This window comes from Castor canadensis, chromosome 11 (genome assembly GCF_047511655.1).
Source record: "Castor canadensis chromosome 11, mCasCan1.hap1v2, whole genome shotgun sequence".
Lineage (NCBI taxonomy): Eukaryota > Metazoa > Chordata > Mammalia > Rodentia > Castoridae > Castor > Castor canadensis.
Window position 1 is genome coordinate 97,156,459 of NC_133396.1, and position 22,192 is coordinate 97,178,650.

Genomic DNA, 22,192 nt, shown 5'->3' on the forward strand with positions numbered 1-22,192 from the left:
GCCAGATTCAGGTCACCTCTGAGAGCTTGATCAAGAGCTGCCCTAAAACTCTTTTTTTCTCCCACAGGTGAGCAATTTAAGGACAGGATCCTTTTTTGCATTTGTTGCTAGGTCCATCATTGAAGTAAGTGAAATGAAGGAATGGAGAAAGGAAATGAAGAGAAAGGTAAAAATTCTCTCTGATAAATATAGTAGTGAACTCTATAATTTAGCAACACAGGTGAAAGCCGGTGTGATAGTTATTTGCTTCTTGAAGTCTTTATATTACACTTATTTCCCAGATCTGTCCCTCCTGGCCCTACAACTCATGTTTTCTATAAGCCAGGTACAGGTATATCATAGCCGCAACTCTGGCTGCCCCAGAACCACAGGCAAGGCTGCTAGGTCCAGTGCTCTCTCACCCCACGACCTAAGGGTCAGGGAGGTTGAGTTAAGTAGTTAAAGAATGGAACCCTTTTCCTAAAAGAGAAGGAAGTAAAAAGGCAATTCTCAAAAAGGCAATTCTACAAGGCAATTGCCTCTCTCCTCTCTCAACAAACTCAGATGTCCTCATTATTTCAGTTTTATCCCTCTTCTCTTGATTTAAAGATCCAATCTCCAAATTCCAAAAAGAAAAGCTACTAGTATTGAGAGTGTATTTGGGGTGTTTTTTGTTTGCTTGTTTTGAGACATGGCCTCACTACATAGCTCAAATTAGCCTCAAACTTGAGTTCCTCCCACCTCAATCACCTGATTACTGAGATTACAGGCATGTACCACTATGCCCATCTTGAGAGTGTATTTTAAGCTATATTATATTTCATTTCTCAAAAGTTCTTTTTATTGCACTTACCAAGCCAGGGCCCAGAATACCTATTAATGTGTTTGTCCCAATAGACAGCAAATTCCTTGTGGGAGTCTGAGCCAAGAGTTGTGAGTACTCAAAAAAGGTTAATAAATAAAATTTCCCCCTTTTGGGCTAAACAGATACAACAGTATTTCAATTTGAAAATATTGAACATCTGCTGTGTGCTGGGCATACAAATCCTGATTTTTATTTTCAAGAAATTCACATCCAAAGAGGGAACCACATAGACCTTAAACCAGTAATTACAATGAAATCTGGTGAATGCTGGAGGTTTGTATAAAGACCCATGGTAAAATACAATTCCTTGTATCCTCAAGGACAACACTCATTATGTCATTTAGCATCTTCTTACCAGAAGTATAGAAGAAATTTTATATAAGGCTCATTATTAGGGGGGAAAAAAAATCTTCCTTCCCTTAAACAAGTGATTGATTTTCTATTCTAAATTCTTTAAAATCTGAAACAGATCCTATTTCTTTTTTTTTTTTTTTTTTTTTGCTTTTGCTACTAGGAAGCATAAAGTCAAAAGCTGTAGCCAGCTTCAATTCACTAGGATCTGGAATGAAAGTCTAAGACTAGTTTGATCCAAAAGACAGGTAGGTCACTATATCCTTATTGGTAGAAGGGCTGGGAAGTTTATGATGAGAAAAAACCTCACACATGCAGTTTTACCTACTAACTTTCCATTATATTGTATTTTACGGCTCTACCTGATGTTTTCCTTTTATTTAGTAAATCCCCTTGTATCACTTGCATATTTTGGTAAGTTGCTTGAATTCCTCTCTGAAATGAGATGAGCAGTAAATAAGCAAATAAGATATATAACTGGCTCAGCTTATAAACAAAAGAGAATTTCATCCCTGCGTATGTAATCATCCCAAAGAAATGGAAAATTCAGACAACCATAAGGAAAATGACAGGGAGAAAATATAAACACAGGGTAAACAAAAAAATGAAGATAGATATTGAACTAAGGTAGTATGATTGAAGGTAAATTTGTTTTTCTTTTGTGTAAACAATAAATTTATATATAGATGTCCTAAGTTATCACCATCATCATCATCATCACTACCATTACTATTATTCTGGTCTTTTCCATCACTTGGGGTAATGAGAAGGTAGGAGGTCCTGTAAGTGGTATCATCTCTAGGGCTCTATTTCTGCCCACATGCTGTGTCCCAGGCTGCTCTCTGGAGAACCACCACTCTTTAGGAGATGAACACTACATCCTTAAAACAGACCACCCACTTGTCAAAAGGAGGAGCTGCTGGGTGTGCTGCTGTGACAAGAGTGGTCCTTAACTGGAGAGATGAACCCCTTGACTCTCACCAAGTGTGTGATGCTTCAATCTGCACCAATTAGAATCACCTAAGTGTCTAGTGCCCAGAGTCTGGCTGCACAGGGAGTTGCAACAGAATGAAAGCAGGATCAGAAAGGGTGTGCCCAAATAAGACCAGTGCCCTGGGTTAGGTTCCTGCAAAGTGGTAGGCTACTAAGAAGGAACTAGAAAAGTTGACACATATGAGACAAGGGTGATCAAGCTTTAGACCATTTATAAAAGGTCATGTTTAGTTGGCGCCAGTGGCTCACGCCTATAATCCTTACTAGTAAAGAGACAGAGATCAGGAGGATCAGGATTGGAGGCCAGCTGAGGCAAAAAGAAAGCAAGACCCTATCTCAAAAACATCCAAAACAAAAAATGGCTGGTGAGTGGCTCAAGTAGTAGAGGGCCTAGCAAGCATGAAGCCCTGAGTTCAAACCCAAGTACTGCAAAATAAATAAATAAATAAAATCAGGTGGATTGCAAAAAGAAAATTGGTAGAGGCCAGGTACGGTGGCTCATACCTGTAATTCTGGCCTCTCCAGAGGTGAAGACTGGGAGAATCAAGGTTCAAGCCCAATCCAGACCTAAACACAAAACCCTATCTCAAAAATAACCAAAGTAAAAAGGGATGGGTGTGTCATTCAACTGGTAGAGCATCTGCTTAGCTAGTGGAAGGCCCTAAGTTCAAACCCTCATACAGCTGGAAAAAGAAAAATAAAGAAAAAATAAAAATAAATACACAGAGGTGTAATGAAAAATCAGGAATAAGTCCAAGGTGGGGTTTGGACTTACCCTCTTTCATTTATACTTTGCTGCCAACCACAGCCATAAGGTAAGTAAGTTCTCACACCTGAGAAACAGGACTAGAGATGAACAGGGCCAAATGGTTTGCTACCTGGACAATGGAGTTGGATTCCAATGGATTTTCTTGAAGAATCACAATTTGAAGGGCTGTCACTTGAGGGGAATGGATATTTGTATAGCAAAATCTATACTGGGTAAAACTTGTCCCAACTGCCTCTCAATCGCTGAATGACTTCAGAGTGCATCATCAAACTCTTATGTCTCAGTTCCATCTTCCTAAAGCACAGAGTAAGAGCAGTAGCTCAGTCCACAGCAAAGGCTTCTGCATCTGCATCTGCATTAGCTCTTCTTGGGTGTGGACAGAACTCTCAGCTCCATAGAGATGGAAGAACACACTTGTGTTGACACTTCTGCTCAGCCTCATTCCAGGATGACTGGTGCACCACCCTTTCCCTAGCCTGGGGCCCAGAGCACTGGTCCTTTCAAGTCACTTGGAGGACACAAGTACAAAGCAAAAGCTTCACCATCTACATTGCCTGCTTCCCTTCCTCAGCTGACAGCCAGGACAGACAGACTTTGAGTCTGTGTGTTCCCAGAGCCAGAGAAGCCTCCAGGGCTGGCCCGTCCCAGTAACTGGACTGAACAGGCTCCCAAACCAGTTTGATCCAAAGAGACAGGCGGTTATTTCCTCACCAGCAGAAGTGCTGGGCAGGCGACAAAGAGAAAGCCATCACCCCAAGTCCCATAAGCCTTAAGGAGACAGGCAGTCTAAAGCAGGAAGCCTCAAAGAGCATTAAGTTAAGCTAGTGTCTTCTATCAGCAAGGAAGGAGAGGAAGAAGAAAGAAAGTAGCTGTAGAAGTGGAAGGTATGAGTGGAAAAGATGAACCTAACCATGAAATTTTAATTTGTTAAAATAATGACTAGAGAATGACAGACAATGCACAAATTGTCTACATGCATTTATTGAATACATAACAAATGTGCATATGAATATATATCTAACTACATGTGTGCACCATGATAAAAATTAATTCCAACTTCTAGAAAGCAGCATTGTTTGTCTCTGTGCTAGCAAGAACCCCGGAGCACAGAGGTAAATTTCAGCTTCCTCTCTGGCAGACGCAGACCATGTAGCTTAAGCTGCCCAGGTGAGCAAATGTCACAGAATGCCTATTCAGCGGGTGGTAAATTCCAGCCATCCCAGGGAAATGCCAAGTGGTCTCAGGTCACAAGTTTGGCAAATAGCAATTTGGGAAGGGAGTGGGAAGGGTAGCGGGAACAAAAGAGAATGAAAGGGGAAAGGCAGAAAGGAAATGAAGGGGGCTACAGGATTTATAAAGCAAGAAGGCCAAATAATATGCAAGGACTCAAACACAGTACATTTCCTGAGCTTCTTAAGCATAAAACTGAAGGCCTTTGGTTCAAAGAAAGCATGTTTCTGCTTGTATCACCCAAGGTGGCAATGACCTTTGGTTCAGAGTGGCTTTTGCAGCTACATTCCTGGCTCTCAGGAACACAGTCTTTTCATGAGCACTTGCTTTAAGAGCCAGTCAGCTGTCCATGTTACAATGATCGTGGCCATGGCTCTGGCCCCTAAGTGGGCTGTAAGCTCCTTGAGTTAAGGGCCATTACTTCCACATGGCTGTGTTCCTCAGTCTCTTTCACAGTACTTCATACGTGGGAGAAGTTTCATAAATATTTTCTAATGACTAAAGCAATGAGTAGACCAAAATAGAATACAGATTCTTTAGCTCCATCATGCCCTTCAAAGATGTAACACAGAGTGTTTGTAAATGAAAAACAAACAAACAAAAAATTAATGCAGCCTGGACAGGAATTCATGTTTGACTTGTTTAACTATTCAACTATTCAACCTATAAAGGGTAAGAGTTTTCCCCAGCATCTCCAGAAGAGATGATGCTCAAAAAGATTTGGTGAAACTTTCTTAAAAACAATCAGGTTTTATGACCTCCGCTTAAGAAGAGCAACTAAAGGTGACATTACAGGTGATTTATTGTGATGAGATCTTGACAGGCCAACCAGTTTTTGCACACTTAGGCCCACAGGAAGCCACTAAGAGACATACTTCTGGCCTTAGCACTGGTGTAAGCCAGTCTAAGACACCTAGAAAACAAGGTGCTAGTGCAGTAAATGAGTAGGAAAGTGAGGTCCAAATCAGCAGCAGAGGAAAGTAATTATTTCCTTTCTTCATTATCATCAGCTGCTATTATCATTGCCACCCTTATAGTTCAGCTACATCTTTAACAGTCAGATGTAACATGTGAACTCTCAACCCACATAATAACCCCTCCATCCTCTCCTCCAGAGTTACTGGGATGAGAAGCATTCTGTTAAATTAATAATGGGCTTGGTTCTTCAGATGGTGGATCAGAGACTGGGCGGGTGGAAATTTATAGAGGGAATTAATTCATAGATTTCCCAAGTAATGAGGAAATTCAACCTTCTTGACTTCCAGCTCTACCACATTCACTCAACAGTAAGTTTCTGGAGGGTCTATTGAAGGACCTGGCACTTGTCCTGTGAGGCTGTAACAGAGCAGTAATAGGAAAGCACAAGAATCCATTTAAGAATAATAATCATACATCAAGAACATCTTTCCTAGTGTAACTCTCTACGAAGAAAAATAAAGTAATGCAACGTAGGCCATGAGTATGATGACAGCCCCTTCCTGCTTAGGCTCCAGCAGGCTAGGTGGGGGAGGGGAAGCACCTCCATGTGTCTGGGATAGAAGGGACAAAATCAGTTCTCTCTTTTCTGAAGACAGGCAAAGATCGGGCCACTTGAGACCCCTTTATACATTCCTCTGAAACGAGACAAGCACCCTATCAGAAATACCTTCCTAGGTATGTCGGAAGGTCCCAAACCTTCTTCAAGTGTTCAAGAAATCAGACCAAGCTTAACAAAAACAAACGTCAAAGCTGTTTAAAGTACATCAAAGTTCTTTGGGTTAAAAGTCTCTCCAGGGGAAGGTGACGCACTGCCAGTAAGAGCTAAGAGATAGGGAAAGGTTTCCGCAGTAACTTCAGATTATATTAGTTAATCCATTTCCATACTATGAAACAACTAGAATATGTCTTGAATAGAGCTGAAACAACACAGGCCCAACGAAAGGAGCTGCAAATTAACATGCGTGTGACCACATGCGTGCACGCGCGCGCGCGCACACACAGGCAGCCTTCTGAATTTCACTTCTGTATACAAAACACCCACCTCAATGTCTGCACGGGACACAGGGAACCCTCACTTTCCATATGGAAAACCTCAGACCCTGTGTACGGAAGACCCTGGGCCAGGCTCCCAGGCAGAGGCGGCCTTGCACCGCCCTCCCTCAGGGGCTCTGATTGCGGCGACAATGGGGTTCAAGCCCATACCGAGAGGTGTTTAATAAAGGAAAGACAACAGTGAGGTCCTTCTGGACACGGGGGGAGCGGGGGGGAAGGGGTGCTGACGGAGCCTAGAGTGCGACCGGGGTCCGGCGCCCATGCTTGCCCTCGGCTCCCAAGCGAGCCAAAGAAAGGAAGGAACGATGGCACCGTCTCTCCTCGCGCCACTCGGCTTCTCAGTTCCGCCCGTGGCCTGAGCCGGGGACTCCAGGCAGGACCCGCGCCTGGCCGCCCCAAGGCCGCGCTCACCGCGCGGAGGAGGCCGCGTGCAGGGTGGCGCGGCGCTGGCAGGCCGTGCGCTCCCAGATGTCCCCTGCGCTGCGCGCACCAGCCCCGCGGCTGTCCACACACTGCGCCCGGGCTCCGGCCCCCGAGGCCGGGATCTGGAGGGCGAAGAGTGCGCGTCTCCCAGCAAGACCCAGGCACCACCATCAAGGCCCGACCCTACACTGTCATCCTGTGGAAAGGGGCCTCTAGTCCTACCACAGGGCCAGTGTGGCTCGCCAATTGGCTCTCCGCTGTTCCTTAGTTCAAAAGTTTTATTTTGTGATGCATTCTCTTACGCTCCTTCTAGAGCCACGACTCCAGTTCCTCTTTTCTACCTGACCAGAGCAAAAATGCTTTCTCAATTCTTGGAGTTTTTGTCTGTTGTTGGGCCTTTTCTTTCTCTTTTCTTCTTTTCATTTCCTACTTCACAGGTCCCAAAATGAAGCTGGTTTAATTTATTCCTCACACGATGTGGTTACTTCTCAAGCCTTTATGCGTGGTGCTGAGCGCAGCGTCACCACCCACCAGCACCCACCCAGGCACTTCCCTGGCAAGGGGTTAGGGATTACAGGCACCCTGGTAAGGAGGCCACACAAAGGAAAGCTGCGCCTGTGTTGCCCGCTCTTTGTTTTTAAATGTTTATTAATGTAAGCAGGGTGCGTGGCCCTAGAGCCTCTGCATGCAAATTGTGTAGAAAAGAATTAACATCTACACCCTCATATCCACAGCGCCTTTCAGAGGTGGTTGTAGGCTGGGCTCATCATTAGCGTCTCAGAGAGGCTTTCTTTGTCACGGACAAAAGATAAATGCAAAGTTTCAATTCTATGAACAATAGCAATTATAAGGATTCTCTTACAGTGACAATACTTCAGGTCTCAAATCACCGAAAGTCCGCAGCAAAAAAGGACTGACTGCTCTCAGCTCTAGCAGCACACAGGCCACTGCGTAAATTCATTCTTTTGACACACTGGCAGATTCAATCCGTCTCAAAAGAAGACAAAAATATAAACTTTTCTTTCACACTAACTGATCACACTTTCCTTTCCTCACTTTAAGTTTTCAGAATCCTCACTGACAGGTAGGTGGAACACAAATTATTTCATTCCCACTGAGACAAATGGTGGCCAAGTAACTCTCCACATTCCAATATAAAAACCAAACCTACAGCTTCCTAAGTTCCCGAGATCCACCAGAGGAAGCCAGAAAAGTTGAATGCACTTCTTACTATCACAAATCCTTCTACATTCTAAGAGACTTCTGGTCTAGGATCCAATAGCTACCAATACATAGCATGAAACATTATTTGTATTTAGTCACAAAGTCAACAAGGTGGATTACCCTAGGACTGGCCTCCAACTGGCCTTGTAAATGGGATGCTGAGGGCTTCAATAATAAACATTTTTCAAATTCCACTAATTTTTTTCCCTCCCAGTTTGCCTTCTCCAATTCAACTTGATTGATGGAAGTAGCTTTAACAGCACCATAACCAGTTTTACGTGACTGTCTAGAAAAGATACAGGGATTCATAGAATTGGAATCGCCATTGCAATGAAAACTCATTTCTTTCACAAATGCCCCATCTGCTAGTCTGCTTCCTTTCTATGAACCTAGGTCTTGGCAGGGATCACTTTGGGGCCCATGACCTAAAGGGTTCAGTCAGTAGTGGCTCTGTAGTCACCCATTCCATGATGTGGAAACCTGAGACCCAACAGTTAAAGGGACTTCTCAAAATGACACACTAACATGGAAGCCATCTGTGAGGCCTCAGAACTTTGGGGGAAAGTTTTGTCACACAGTGGAGCCCTCTGTACTTGTTCCATTGTAGTCTAGTTGAAGAAAACAAGGGGATATTTGGGCCCATTCAATCTATTTTACTAGACATTTGCGATTTTGTTAAAGATAGAGAAAGCATAAAATGAGATATGGACAGAGATTCTCTTTCTACAACTCCAGGACTGGGGGAGGAGGGAGGGAAAGTGCAGGGATACCTTTTGCTGAGCCTAGCCCAAGGTTTATGTCTCGGTTATAAAGACAACCATTTTGTATAAAAGAGGGCTTAGTGAGTGTTTCTGGAGAGCCGCAAAAGTCCTGAACAGGGCTAGTAGAAAGTCCAATCTGAAGAGACAGGGCTAACTGAGAAGCTAGATTGTCGACACTCTGACATGTGGCTTCAGAAAAATATTAGCAGTTGCCATTAACTGAGCACGCTCTTGGACTATGTGCCCTTATTATATTTTATTTTAGTCTTTCAAGCAACCCTACATCATGGGCACTATTATTTTCACTGGACAGATAAAGAAATTGATGCTCTGTTAAGTCAGATAACAAATACTACACAACAAGCTAAGATCTGACCCAGATGGCCATGCCTTTTCATATCACATTGCTTTTCAGAATTCTCCTTTTTTTTTTTTTTTTTAAAGTGTCTTCTTCTCCAGGAACCTGACAGCCTGAATTCCCAGCATTGGAGATTCATTCCTTTCACTTACTTTTTTTCCTCTTTACAATGCAAATTATTCTGAGAGTGGTTTCCTATAAATTCTAGTCACGCACACTTCGAGTCAAATACATTTTTCAAAATATTTATTTTTCATAGTTTATGTATTGGTAAAAGGAGAAACACACATGTGCACACACACACTCACACGCTTGAGTTGTAAACTTGGAAAAGTAAGGCCACTGATGGGAGAAAAGGTAGAACAGATAGAATGCTAGGAGTGTTGATGACAACTTAGTGTCATATACACTGTGACTCACTTATTACAGTCATCAAATCGCATTCATTAAATATATGGAGAGTCTTGTTCTTTTTTTTATTTATCTCAACAAAGCTGGTTATTCTTTTTTTAATGAACCTATTGCAGCTACTCTGCAGAATAGTTTGGCATTTCTTCAAAATCTGAACACAGTTACCATATGACCCAGCAATTCCACTCCTGTATCCAGAGAAATCATATGCCCACACTCAAAAACCCATATGCAAATGTTCACAGAAGCATTATTCACAATAGCCAAAAAAAGTAGAAACAACTTCTGTCCAGACAAACAAATGTGGTGGGTCCATACAGTGGAATATTATTTGGCCATGAAAAGGTATAAGTGCTGTCACATGCAAGTTATAGCATGGATGGACCTTGAAAACATACTAAGTAAAAGAACCTAGTCACAAAGAACCACAAATTGCATGCTTTTACTCATGTGAAATGTCCAGAATACACAAAATGCACAGAGAAAAAGGTTGCCAGGGGATGGGAGGAGGGTGTGGGGGAGAGGGGATATAATGAGTACTGGGTTTAGGGAGGTTAAAAATGTTCTAAAACTAGATTGTGGTTATGGGTACTCAACTTTGTGAACACGCTAAAAACCATTGAACTATACTCCTTTAAATGGATGGATTTCATTGTATTTAAAATATATCTCAAAAAATATATAAAAAGTACAGATATATGCTATGTAGCAAGAAGACTGTCCTTAGGACAAAGATAACATTTTTCCTACCTGAAGAACATATCAGGAAAGCAGCAGAAAATCAGGTTGCCCTAAGTTCACTTTAGGCTACTTTTCCTACTCTAAAACTTTGCAGGCTGACTGCAATAAGTGGTCCTCCATACTTTCAGAAAGAAACCCTTTTCAGCTAGGACTGTACAGTGTCTCTCTCCAGTGGCCGAGACAGAAAACATCTCCCATCCCTGTGATTCTAGCTAGCAAGGTGGTGGTTGTCCAGTGTAAGCATAATTAAATGCCTTTGTGTTGCTTTTCCTTTTTCTCTTTCTACCTCTTCTTCTAACCTAGGCTCAGCGTGCCAGCTAGATGTAGCTAATTCTCACTCTAAGAGAATGATGGCAAGAGAAACAAAAGAAGCAAATCTTAAATTCAGCACTTTTTGTCTCTTTTCAGCATGGAATCAGAGTCTTGGAACAGGCTCAGTCTTTAGAGACCATCTGGTGTAAGCCTCTTTTCATGTAAGAAAGGAAGGCCAGAAATAATTAAAAGCTAGCAGCTATTGTCTGTTTATTCTATGGCACGCAGTTACATATTTTACTCTTTTAGTCCTCATAACCCTTTTTTAAGATGGTATCACTGTTCTCTCCATTTGATAGATAAGGAAAATAAGACACAGAAAAGCTTAGTGACTTGAATAAGGTCTCACAGCTAAGAAGTAGCAGATTAGCGAGTCTGGCTTTAGAAACCAAGTCCTTTACCCTTACTGTTAGAGTTTCTCTTAAAATTAGGCAATTTGCATATGGCCTTATAGCTAGATAGTGGTAGAACCAACAACGGGTGTGAGGCACCCACCCAAATACCCACTTAACGACAAAAGTTTCAGTGGAAAATGTAGGTAAAGCTACAGGCAAAATCAAAAACATGAATTTTTCCACCCACCACAGTCTCGATTTCTACCAATTATGGAGGGATTGAAAGAGAGCTGTCATAGGTAAGAAGACCTTTGGGTAAGTAACTACAGACCTTATTCTGCCATAATAAGAGACAGGTTTTATAATCTTGTGACAATCTATACCTGCATTTTTTTTTTCTGGGAATCATTCTGCCAAATTCTAAGAAGTGACATCCCTGAGATGCAGATGGGGCAAAGACGTGAACAGAAAATTTTCCTCTTGAGAGACACTGACTATTATACCCCTTAATCATAGACCAGTAAGTATGTTTCTTTGGCCTGAAAGAGTTAAAGCAATGACATCCTGTGAAGTACAGTAGAATAAGTCCTAAGATGACTTGTCATAGAAAACTCAGTATCTTTTATTTCTATAATCCAGGGAGCACAAAACACTTTGCAAACAGCTCATTAATTTTATTTAACTATTACTTCATTTCTTAAATCTCACCACATCTTCTCAGGTAAGGGGCAGAAATATTACATTCCTCTAACCCCAGGTTAATATGGCAACAAAAGAGATTGTGGTGCTTTACCAGGTACTGTGAAAATGAGTAAGAGTCATCTTTGTAGCCAGACCTAGGACACTGTCTCTAGTACATGGGTCTTTGAGTAAATGTTTTCAAAAAAAGGAAAAACCAATAAAGGTGTATTTACTTCACCAAGTTCCATCACAACAGCATCCATCTAAAAGATGTTTGAAACCAAAATGAAGGATAAGCCTTTCTAAAGCATGCAAGTAAAGTGTACCTCAAATGATATAGTTGTGTTCTAAATTAAACATTAAAATGCATCCTGTTTGCATAGATCCAATATCTAGGTTTTGGTCCATTTACTTGTTTGGGGGTATTTTTGTAATTTTGCCAACAACATCAGAGAGTTTATGGATGTCAACAGAACACAGAGGAAAAAGCAAGTGAAAAGGCCTGGCACCAACAGTGAGCCACAGACAGAGCAAGTGATGTTCCCAAACCACAGTGTCCCAGCCCTAAATCCACCTCCCTCAGCTCTAAGTCTCACATTCCTCTACATGTTTCCTGTCTCAGCGACTTTCTTCAAGAGCTCTTAGTGTAACCTAAATCTCTCTCCTGTCCAATCTTCATACACACTCTGATTATTAGAACAAATGACACCAAATTTCCAAAAATCTTCTTCTGGTAGCTGTGACCAAACTGCTCAATGTACCCTCTTCCCACTTCTCCAAAGCCAGAATTTTTCTAAACCTTCTTCTAAAAACTGGAAAACACAAAAGTGCCTGGAGAGAAGGGACATATCCCAAATTTATCTTATATGTGTCTTTCAGATTTGCTAATATCCACATTACAAAAAATAATCCAATCTAACCACATCAACTCCTGCCTTCACAGAGTGTGCCTGAAAGGTGGTTATCAGGGAAAACTGACTTGTCACTTCCCCTGTTTGATCTCCTCTTCTCTCCTTGGCCCTTCCCACTCCTGCCCAAAAAGGACCAAGAAGAAATGTGATATTAAATTATCAGGAGAAAAAGTTTTTTTCATTTGGCTGTTGTAGATGTGCTTCTGCAAGAAGTCACTCTTGCTCCAATGCCAAAGGAATCTGATCAGAGGCTGCTCTAATCTGTTGAAAGTTATTTTAGTCCTGTTCTGCTTAAGGACTAAGCCCATCTGAATAATTCCAATGAATTGTACTGATTCCTTCCATAGTAACCCCCATCCCATGTATACACACATGCACACGTGAAAGTACACATACACAGGCACACAAAATACTCTCTAATGCTTTAAAGGAAAAGGAGATAAGTGGCTGTCCCAGAATGTAAGTGTTATGTTAAAAAGTGGTAGGCAAGAATAAGAAGAGAGGTTGTAAAGAAAGAAATACAGTAGTAGACTTAAAAACACACCACAGACTGGAGGCGTGGCTCAAGCCACAGAGTGCCTGCTTTGCAAGGGACTGAGTTCAAACCCCAGACTCACCAAAAACAAAACAAACAACAAAAAACCTTATAGTTCCATGAAGGGGGTGTTAATTGAATACAGAAAGAAAAGGAAAGCAAACAAAAGGGTGTTAGGGAAGCAATGACTAATTTTTAACCTCCTCCAATTATTTTATTTAACTTCAGTGCAGATTACAAGCATAGGACAATTGGCTGAAAAGAGCCAAACCTCCTCCAATTATTTTATTTAACTTCAGTGCAGATTACAAGCATAGGACAATTGGCTGAAAAGAGCCATTTATAGGTATTATATTCTAAAATTAAAAATAATTCACAACAATTGCAACTATTCATTGCTATCTATATTCTCCTCAATAAATGACCCCATTTTAAAAAATCTTCTCCTAATTTTTAAACCTGCATAATTTTGACACAGAAGTAAGAAAAAAAATCAAGAAATGTTTAAAAATATGTTCTGGGTCTTTTTCAGAAATCCAATATGTTTGACATTTTTTCCTCCTTCTCTTCCATCCCACCAACCCATTTACCACTGGGAACACATGTATGCAAAATTCAGCCTATTGTAAATGTGTCAGAACACAAGGAATGGTTCCTTTAAAAAAAAAAAAAAAAAAAGAACTGTGATATTAAATGATCCAAAACTCTATATGAAGTCACCACGCTCACAGAGTGAACATGCAGATAAAAGCCACATCAGAAATATACTTTGCTGTAGGTCTTAATGGGGTTTTCTTGCTGCTGTCTAAAATTTGCTACAAGAGCATTTTGCTGGCGTTCTTTTATCTTAATATTTATTTTTAAAAAGCACAAACTATCAAAATAAAAACCCACACTCTGAAGCAAAAAGATACATGGGTTCTTCTTCTTTTTTAAATATCCCCACAGTAATTTCTGACTTAAATACCCATCAATCAATGGTAATTCAGACGGCACTGCCTACATTGAGTATTTTGCACACGTGTTTTTTTAAAGTTCCAAAAGGTTGGTAAGACACCTTAGCTAGTTTTCCCATTTACTTTGAGTCTTCCAACGGAAATCCTTAACAAAAACGGGGAAGCAAAAGCAGAGAATGAATGACATCACTAAGCTTCTCTCAAGAGCCCTGCCTAGGTAAGCCAAAAGTGGGAACATCACTTCGAATACCAACACACAAACAAAGCCCACCCTAAATCAAGTGACCTCCAGGATGCTTGAGATGGACGCTCAAAAACACTCAATTCCAAGGGGCTTGAAAATAACAATAGGAAAAGTGACACAAGGAAGGTATGCGTGTGAATTGATCATTCAAGCGATCACTAGTTCTGCGTGGACAGACAGCAAAAACGCTTGTGCAACTTCACAGACACTTTTCCTCTCTCCGACATATCAACCGCAAGGAAGACAGGCCGGCTCTGAGCGTGAGGATCCCGCAGACCCTGCAGCGGCGAGGTAATCTGGTTTAGAATCAAAGGGTTCTTTTCAACACACCACCTTTGACTCCTACCTTTAACAAAACACATTCCAGGAGAGATTTCTTCCTTCTATCAATCGCTCCAACCAACACTCAAGTTGAAGAGTAAGAGGGCAGTTTTGTTTTTTTTTTCACTTTCACCCAAGGGTGTCTTCTTAATCCATAACTATATATGAGTATTTCCCCGTTATCACAGGGGACAATGATCCTTACACTTTCAATTTACATTCTTTTGTAAACTATTTTTTAAATACATTATTCTAGAGACAACACAGAAAATTTGAATTTAAATATTTTTAAGTTCCAAAAATATTAAATGTATTGACATAAAAAATTTCAAAACAAAATATATACTCAAACCCTAAGACTGTTTTTTTAACCAGTAAGACTGCTTCTTGTCACCATACTTTGGACAATATTAACAATGAGCAAACTCTTTAACCCATACATGAACTGGATCTGTATTCACACCCACCCACTTTGATCTACTGCCTCAGTAGGTTTTAATTAGGAGACTAGAATTAAACACTTTGGCCATAATATAGAGCCCTTAAAAACTTCCTTTCAATAAAAATCTGATAAAGCATCTTCAAAAATACACTCTCTTTAGTCCACATTCTTAAATATTGCTTTATGTTTTGACGCTACATTTTATGAACCAAGATCAGCAGGAACTCATACACAATTAGGAACAAATTTCAACACAGCCAATATTTAAGGTAAATAAGCATCAGAGTTCAAAGAAGAAAAAGAGAATTTAAAAAGGAAAGAAGGGAAATAAATACATACATATATACATGCATACACATATGCAGTTAGATTTCCTTCTCTAGGTTAATAGAAAAAATAAAACTCTAAAAAGTGTCATAAACTGAAAAAAGTTCTTTTGATATTTATATGCACAATCTATAAATCTCTTTAAAGGTGTCTTGTGGCTAAAATAATGCAATTAACAGTTTTGCAATAAGGTTAGGTTTTGGCAAAGCAACCTGAAAGACCCAGGTCTGAACATCATTGCTCAGGTGCTTTGTCTGGGATGTTATACACAACACAAATAACATTCAACAAAGGAGCTGCTTACTCATTTTATATACATTTGAAGACCCAAGTAATTACACATTCAATCAGCAGTCACATCGTGAAACTATTTATTTGTTAAAGGAGAAATGCAGAGAGCTCTCAAAAGGAAAGCCACCTTGCATGCCCTCTTACCCACCCCTCCTTTTTTTATGTGTAACTATCAATGTATATCAACCGGGCATGCAATCATATTTATTGTCACTTTCATTCATGTCATGCCCTTGCTTATATGGTTTAGATATGAATTATTGACTGTTACACTCCTTGTTGTAAAAAATAAATAAATAAATAGCATGTCAGGTACTTTGCACTGCTTTAAAGCAAGCAAGAAAGTCAGAGCCCAGCAGAAGCTCCTGCTTTATCTAACCACCCCCTGTCCCTCATCTTTATGCACTGGTTTCAGATTGCCTTCTCAACTCTTTCTTCTTATAAGGGAGAGATTTACCCAGTTTGGAAAATTAAGGATTAAAATAAACAAACAAGAGGATGTTGCTAAATGTCCTTCCCAGAGCATCTGTTGTTTGAGAACACCTCTGATTGATGACTGCTATTTTTTAATTGTTGCTTTAAAATTTAAATGCCCTCCTGGGATGTGTTATAAGTGTGTTAGTCCATGATTTGAGGTCTAGAAAGTTGAAAAACAACAGAGTAAGTGATCTCAGGGCATTATACTCTCCTAAACCCAATGATTCTCCCTGCTATAAAATCACAGGCCATTCAAGTACGATAACCTAATGGTGTACAGTGCTTTCCACAAAGGAACTTGACAACAGTCTCTTTTGAGAACCTCAAGTCTGCTGCTTTGTGTAATTACAAGGGGGGAAAAAAAGGAAACTTTAAACAGAGACTCTTAACCAACTGTAAAAATAAAATCAGATAAAATTTTAAAAATAGTTTCAATTACGGGCCAAAATACACTCCTTCAGAAATGAATGTTTACATCCATATTTCCCCCAAAGGTACACTATTCTATAATTTCCCCTCAGAACCTATACTATAGCCCCAATTTCAAAAAGGCAAGGAATAAAGTTAGTAAACCGGTAATATTTGAAAATAACTATAAGGAAACTTGATGCCTTCTTTTAAAGAAAGCAGGACTAGGACTTCCTATTCATATTGGAGGGCAATTTTTGTTTCCCTTTTATTCTGAAATTTTAATATTTAAATGTGAGGTTCATGATTGCTGGTTAAATGATTAAGTTGGTCAAAGAAAATGCCAAAATGTTGGATTCTCATTCCTACCTGTTTTTTCTTTGATTTCACACAACACATTAAACAAGGCAGGCTTCATTCTGTGGCAGTTTAAAGCATGTTTTCTGCAAGAAAAAATAACAACATGATAGCTTAGGTGGACTCTCAAGAAATCTCAACCTGTGATAATGCACAGGGGAAAAATCTGAACATTTAGCCAAAATTATATACCAAGCATAATTCTGTGGCACTGCTTCAATTGTTTTTATGACTTAATATACAAAGTCCCCACCATAGCAGGGAGAGAGAAGGGATTTAACTACAGAACAGTATTAACCTAAATTATGCCCATTTGCGGAGAGGTTACTTTTATTTTATTTTATTTTTTGCAATAGTTTAATCAAGTGGAATTTTTAAAGCAATAATCCTATCCAGGACAATGAATACATCAAAGCCAAATGCACAGGTTAACAATTTTGTGTAATCTATGCACAACCACAGCCTAAGAGCTGTCTGCCTCTCGGTCTGTGTATGTGTGTTTTCAAATTTAATTCACCCATGTGTTCGAATTCATTCCGCAGATGCCCCTGTATTCTCATAAACACAAGATGCTTGAAAGGTCTTCTGAGTAGAACTGTCAATTTATAAAATTTCAGTCCCCAAGTTAAAGAGTGTGGAAATGCATTGCCAGGGGGCAAACATACCCATATGGGGAATAAATTCATTTCTCTGTGTTCGCATTATGGCTCTGTGCACACACTGCTTATTTGCAGGTGTTGAAATTCAATTATTTACAATTAGGACCTTGCACCCACTGGGGAAAAAATAAATACAATTTTGCCTTTTAGATTAGTGGTTTACCTGGTTCTTGTGCTGCATGTGTTTGTATTCCTAATGCACTTGAGGAACAAAACAATACCTTTCCTTCTACTTTACTGTGGAATCACTTAGCAGAAGGATATTGTTTTGGAAACAAAATACTGATCATATATAGTTCAGGGAATTCTATTTACTAACTAAAATTTATGTGTAAAGAAAAATAGAAACCCCTGGCTCTCAAAACACAATCAATTCTTTTTTTTAAATCTTTGGAAGTTTGGGGGAGAAAAAAAACAGACACATCCTCATGAACAGATGATAAACACACTCTACATATGTACAGCATGGGAGTAATAAGCTCGAAATTCAAAAGTATCAAAATGTATATATACATTGTATCTAAAACAGCAATGGTTTACTTTGCAATCAACAAATGTACATTACAAAGTTGTTACTAGGAAAAGAAAATAAGGACATAGTATCTGCTAAGGAGACTTACATTGCTTAACCAAAAACAGAAAAAAAAAAAATGCTTAGTAGGGATTCAGTCCCTTCTTATGTTGGCTGAAAAAAAAAAAAAAAAAAGATGGGAAAGACTTTATGTATTAAAGATCTTTCCTGGGTCTTTTAAAACAGTTTTCTCTATACATAAGCCTAAATGCAAATAAAAAATTTGGCAGGGTTTTATGGGAAACGCTGTATTTTCACAGTACACAAATGTGTTTAGAGAGGGAACTGAGAATTTCCACATCCCAAAATTATCTGATCTTTCTCAGCATCTATGCCATTAAAGGTGTAACCCGCTGAGCGATGTTTATCCTCAGTTTCACAAAAAAAGAAAATAAAGAAGGGACTAAAACATCAGAAAAGTGGTCAGTGTCCTTACTGTGCTTCTCCACTTCACAAACTTGTTATTAAACCAGCTTATTGGAATGTCTGAGTGTATTTTTCAGGAACAATGTTAGGGAGAAATATGTTCCAATTCAAAAGAGAACGGCCAGCGGGAAATCTATTTACAATATCTATTAGTTTTTCTTCAGATAATAAAATTCAAAAAGAACATCAATTAATTTTTTAAAATCTGCCCTCCTTTTTTAAATGAGAGCAGTTCAACTCTTAACATTTCCAAGTTTTCAGGCACCCGTAAACCTTAGTACTTTTGAGTTTACATGTAGCATGTGCTAGCAACTAAAATAATGTAATTCACAACATCCATGCTTTTAACTGCTTCTCTTATTTTCTCAACTCAAATTGCTATTTCCCTTAGATAAAATTACATAGTAGGTCTTTTCCATATAACTAAGTCACTTGAGGTATAGTAATTTTGTACGTAGAGGTTTCATTGATTGTCAAAGAAAAAAAAACTTTAGAGATTTAACAAAGCTGGGTAATTGTGTAGACAGATGTGGTCATTAGATTTTTTTTAAATTCTTCCTTTTGAGTTGGGCCTTGGGCAAGCTTTTAGTGGGTTGCCACTTAATCTATGTTTTATTTTGAAAGAGAATTTGCTGTTAAGTCCTACAGTAGAGAACTGTATACCTGGTGGTGGATTAAGTTAGGAAGCTGTAGCTTCTTTATTGAAAGGCTTCAGGTTCTGTAGTATTGAAATATATAAAATTCCCACATGTTATCCTTTCTACATACTTGTAGTCTAAGTGGTCCTCAAAGAAGCAAGGAAAAGAAGAGTGCTTGATTTTTGTCCCTCCACCCTGTTTTAAAGGACCATAAATAGTTGTCTGTGTTAGTAAACCAACTCAAATTAAGAGATAATAAAGTTAAGCTAAAAATCTGAGTCTCTTAAAACTATCAAATATGACTAAAAGCAAAATTATCTTTTTCTTCCCACTAGCTTCCTCTAAAAACAGAATTTAGTGAATGCAAAATATTTTCTGGAGAGCTGACAACTCCTGACAAAGAAATAACCCAGCTTTTTTGTTTGTTTGTTTGTTTTGGATTTAGGGGGATGAGACAGAAGAAAAAAGAAAAATTAATTTTGGAGGGAGAAGTCAAGAAAGAAAATCAAACTTGCTGAATTAGCTAGGAAGTCAGCTGAATTTGCAAATAAAGTGTTCTTGGGACATTTTATTTTGTAATGTTACGAAGTCCGCCAGCAAGAAAGCATGGAATAGTGCTCACAACTTGACAATTCTGCTCTCTCTTATACTTTTTTAAAAAGCAGTAAAAAGTGCCGAGGGCCGCTTTTGGATCAGTTGGCAGTATTCTCGGCGTGCCTGAGTGTTTGTGTGGATATATATGAATACCTCTATACACACACACACACACACACACGCATAATATGTACACAGCCACATCACGGCATGGTCGATTACACTTTCGATAACAACGCTTCTTTAAAATTTTACTCCTGCGCCATGTAGTTGCTTGTCAAATGGGAAAAGAAATAACATTTTAAAAGAGAGCGCTGTGGTGATTCGGTTCCCATTGTTTCCCCCTGCGAGAGGGAGAAAAACAAAAAAACCCAAGAAAGGAAAAGAAAAGCCTCCATCTCACCTGGCCTGCGCCTCATCCAAACTCTGGTCTGTGATGGTCATAATTTGCTGTAAAATGTCTCCAATGTCCTGCTTCCTCCCGCCCTCCCCCTCGGTCCCTCCGGCCCCATCCTGCAAGTGCTGGGACAGGCCGGGGTGTCCGGCCATCCCGACCCCAGCATGGGAATGCATCAGCCTGGGCTGCTCGTCCATCTCCAAAGGCTACGGCAGCCCCCGGCTCTTCCTCTTCTGCTCCTCGGCTCGGCTCCTGGGAAGCACCAAGGCTTTTTATCCTTCAAGCTGTCTTCAAATCCTTTTCAGGATAAACAGGGAAGGGGGAAAAAAAAAGAAGACCAAAAGAAAAAAAAAATCCCTTTGCCTCTTTAGAGGATGGTGGGAGGATGGGGAGCGGGGAGGGGGAGGGGGGCGTGAAGGGGTTGCGGGGTGAGGGTGGGGATAAGGGCTGGTGGGGAAGGGTGTTGACTCCAAAAAAGCAAGAAAAATAAACCACCTTCCCACTTGGCGAAAAGAAATCAGAGCTGGCTTTTGGTTTTTCAGTCCGATCTCCTTTGCAAGGCAGAAATGGGCTCCCGGCGCTTAAATCTGTGGCTTAATCCTTTTGCAAATATGCATTGATCGGGAGAAAGGAGAGGAAGGCAGGGGGATTGCAATGCAAACTTTCCCCCCCCACCCCCCGCTGCCCCCCACCCCCACTCCGGGCCAGAGTGATCTCAAAGGGGGTGGGCTGTTGCAAAAGCCAGATCTCCCCCAGCCGCGGCGGCAGGCAAAGCCCAGGCTCTCTCCTCCTCCGTGTCTCTGCAAACTCCAGCAGCCCCGTCAGCCTCCTGCTTTTGTTTAGCTCAGGCTCAGGACTCCAGAAACATATACAGAAAAACCACAGCCTGAGAGGAGGAGGAGGAGAAGGAGGAGGAGGAGGACGAGAAGGAGCAGAGGGGAGGGGAAGAGCGAAGGGGGGAGGGGGCCGGGAAGCCAGGAGGCCGGAGGCTGAAGGAGGGAGGAGGGCTCCCGGAGCCCCACCCCCTTCCCTGATTGGCCGTCAGAGGAAAGGCGGCCCCTCCTCCCCCTACTTTTCTCCCTGCGCCTCCTCCTCGGCCTCCTTCGGCTCCTCCTCGCCCAGCGCCCTGTCAATCAGAGTTCAGAGGTGGGCCGGGAAGGAGGCCGAGCTAAGACCAAGTCTCCGGTCCTTAAAGGTGCAATGGAACGGTGGTTCTGGCTCAGTCCACTTGTCTCGCCTCCCTCGCTTGGTTTATGTCCTTGAGGAAAACGCGGCTCCCCTTAAATGCAAACCTATAAAATTAATACGAAAGAACACAGACGGGGTGGATCCCTACGCCCCACCCCTCGTTTTCTTTTGCTGTAACGCTGCCATTTAAAACTTGATTCTTTGAAATCCTTAGAGCTCAGGGAAACTGCTGAGAACAAAAGTTTGTCAGCCCGAAGAAGTTAGGAAATATAATCGAGCTGGTAATATAATTAATAATGATCGCTAATAAATGGCAGAGGTAATGACAGATGATTTTTTAAAACTCAACTCTGTTTTAGGAAAGCTAAAGAGATTACCAAATTGTATCATTTTTGTGACATGGAAACTAAACTATAGAGTAGGAAGCCAAATGAAGCTGAAGAAAAACAGATTAATAAATAAGTTCACCAAATGAAACTAGTTCAACATTTCTCTCCCCCCTGGGGAAAGTTAGTTATTTGGCTTAAATACTTAATAAAGAAATGCATTATTGCAGTCTAGTTCTAGTTTTTAATATAGTCTAATAAGTGTTATTAACTGGGAGAAGTGAACTGACACTTACTGATTACCTACTATGCACAAAGTAATTTACATACATTATTTCATGTAATCACCAAGACAACTCTGTGAATTATGGATTATTATCCTCAATGTATAAAAAAGAATCTCAGAAAGGTTAAAGAACTTGTCCAAAGTTCACAGTTATAAAGTGTCAAAGCTGAAATTCAAACCCAAGTGCGGCTCCCTCCAAAGGCCTGGTGTTTCAACTGTACAATCTGCCTCAAATCTAGCAGAAATGTGTGAAAAGTGGAAAAATGAGTTATGTACATGTTACCTGTCTAGTTTGAAAGATGACTTAAGGTACTTAGAAGTATACATAATCAAACAAGATGACTCAGATTAAAAATAAATAGGAAAGATTAAAA

The 22,192-nt window shown here is 40.3% G+C and overlaps 1 protein-coding gene across 4 annotated transcripts in view; it reads right to left on the reverse strand.

Annotated features, from left to right (window-relative positions):
* Positions 1-20,697, reverse strand: part of Pbx1 (PBX homeobox 1) — a 296,763-nt gene extending 276,066 nt beyond the window's left edge. For 2 of the 4 annotated variants that reach the window (XM_074047612.1, XM_074047611.1), the window contains exons 1-2: positions 20,025-20,696; positions 16,746-16,819 (exon numbers count right to left, since the gene is read on the reverse strand). In XM_074047612.1, coding sequence (XP_073903713.1) covers positions 16,746-16,819; positions 20,025-20,215 — 265 coding nt within the window. In that variant the 5' untranslated portion in view covers positions 20,216-20,696. Of the gene's footprint in view, positions 1-16,745; positions 16,820-20,024 lie in introns of all 4 variants that reach the window. The other 2 variants (XM_074047608.1, XM_074047609.1) reach the window with 2 other exon arrangements.
* Between the last annotated feature and the right edge of the window lie 1,495 nt (positions 20,698-22,192).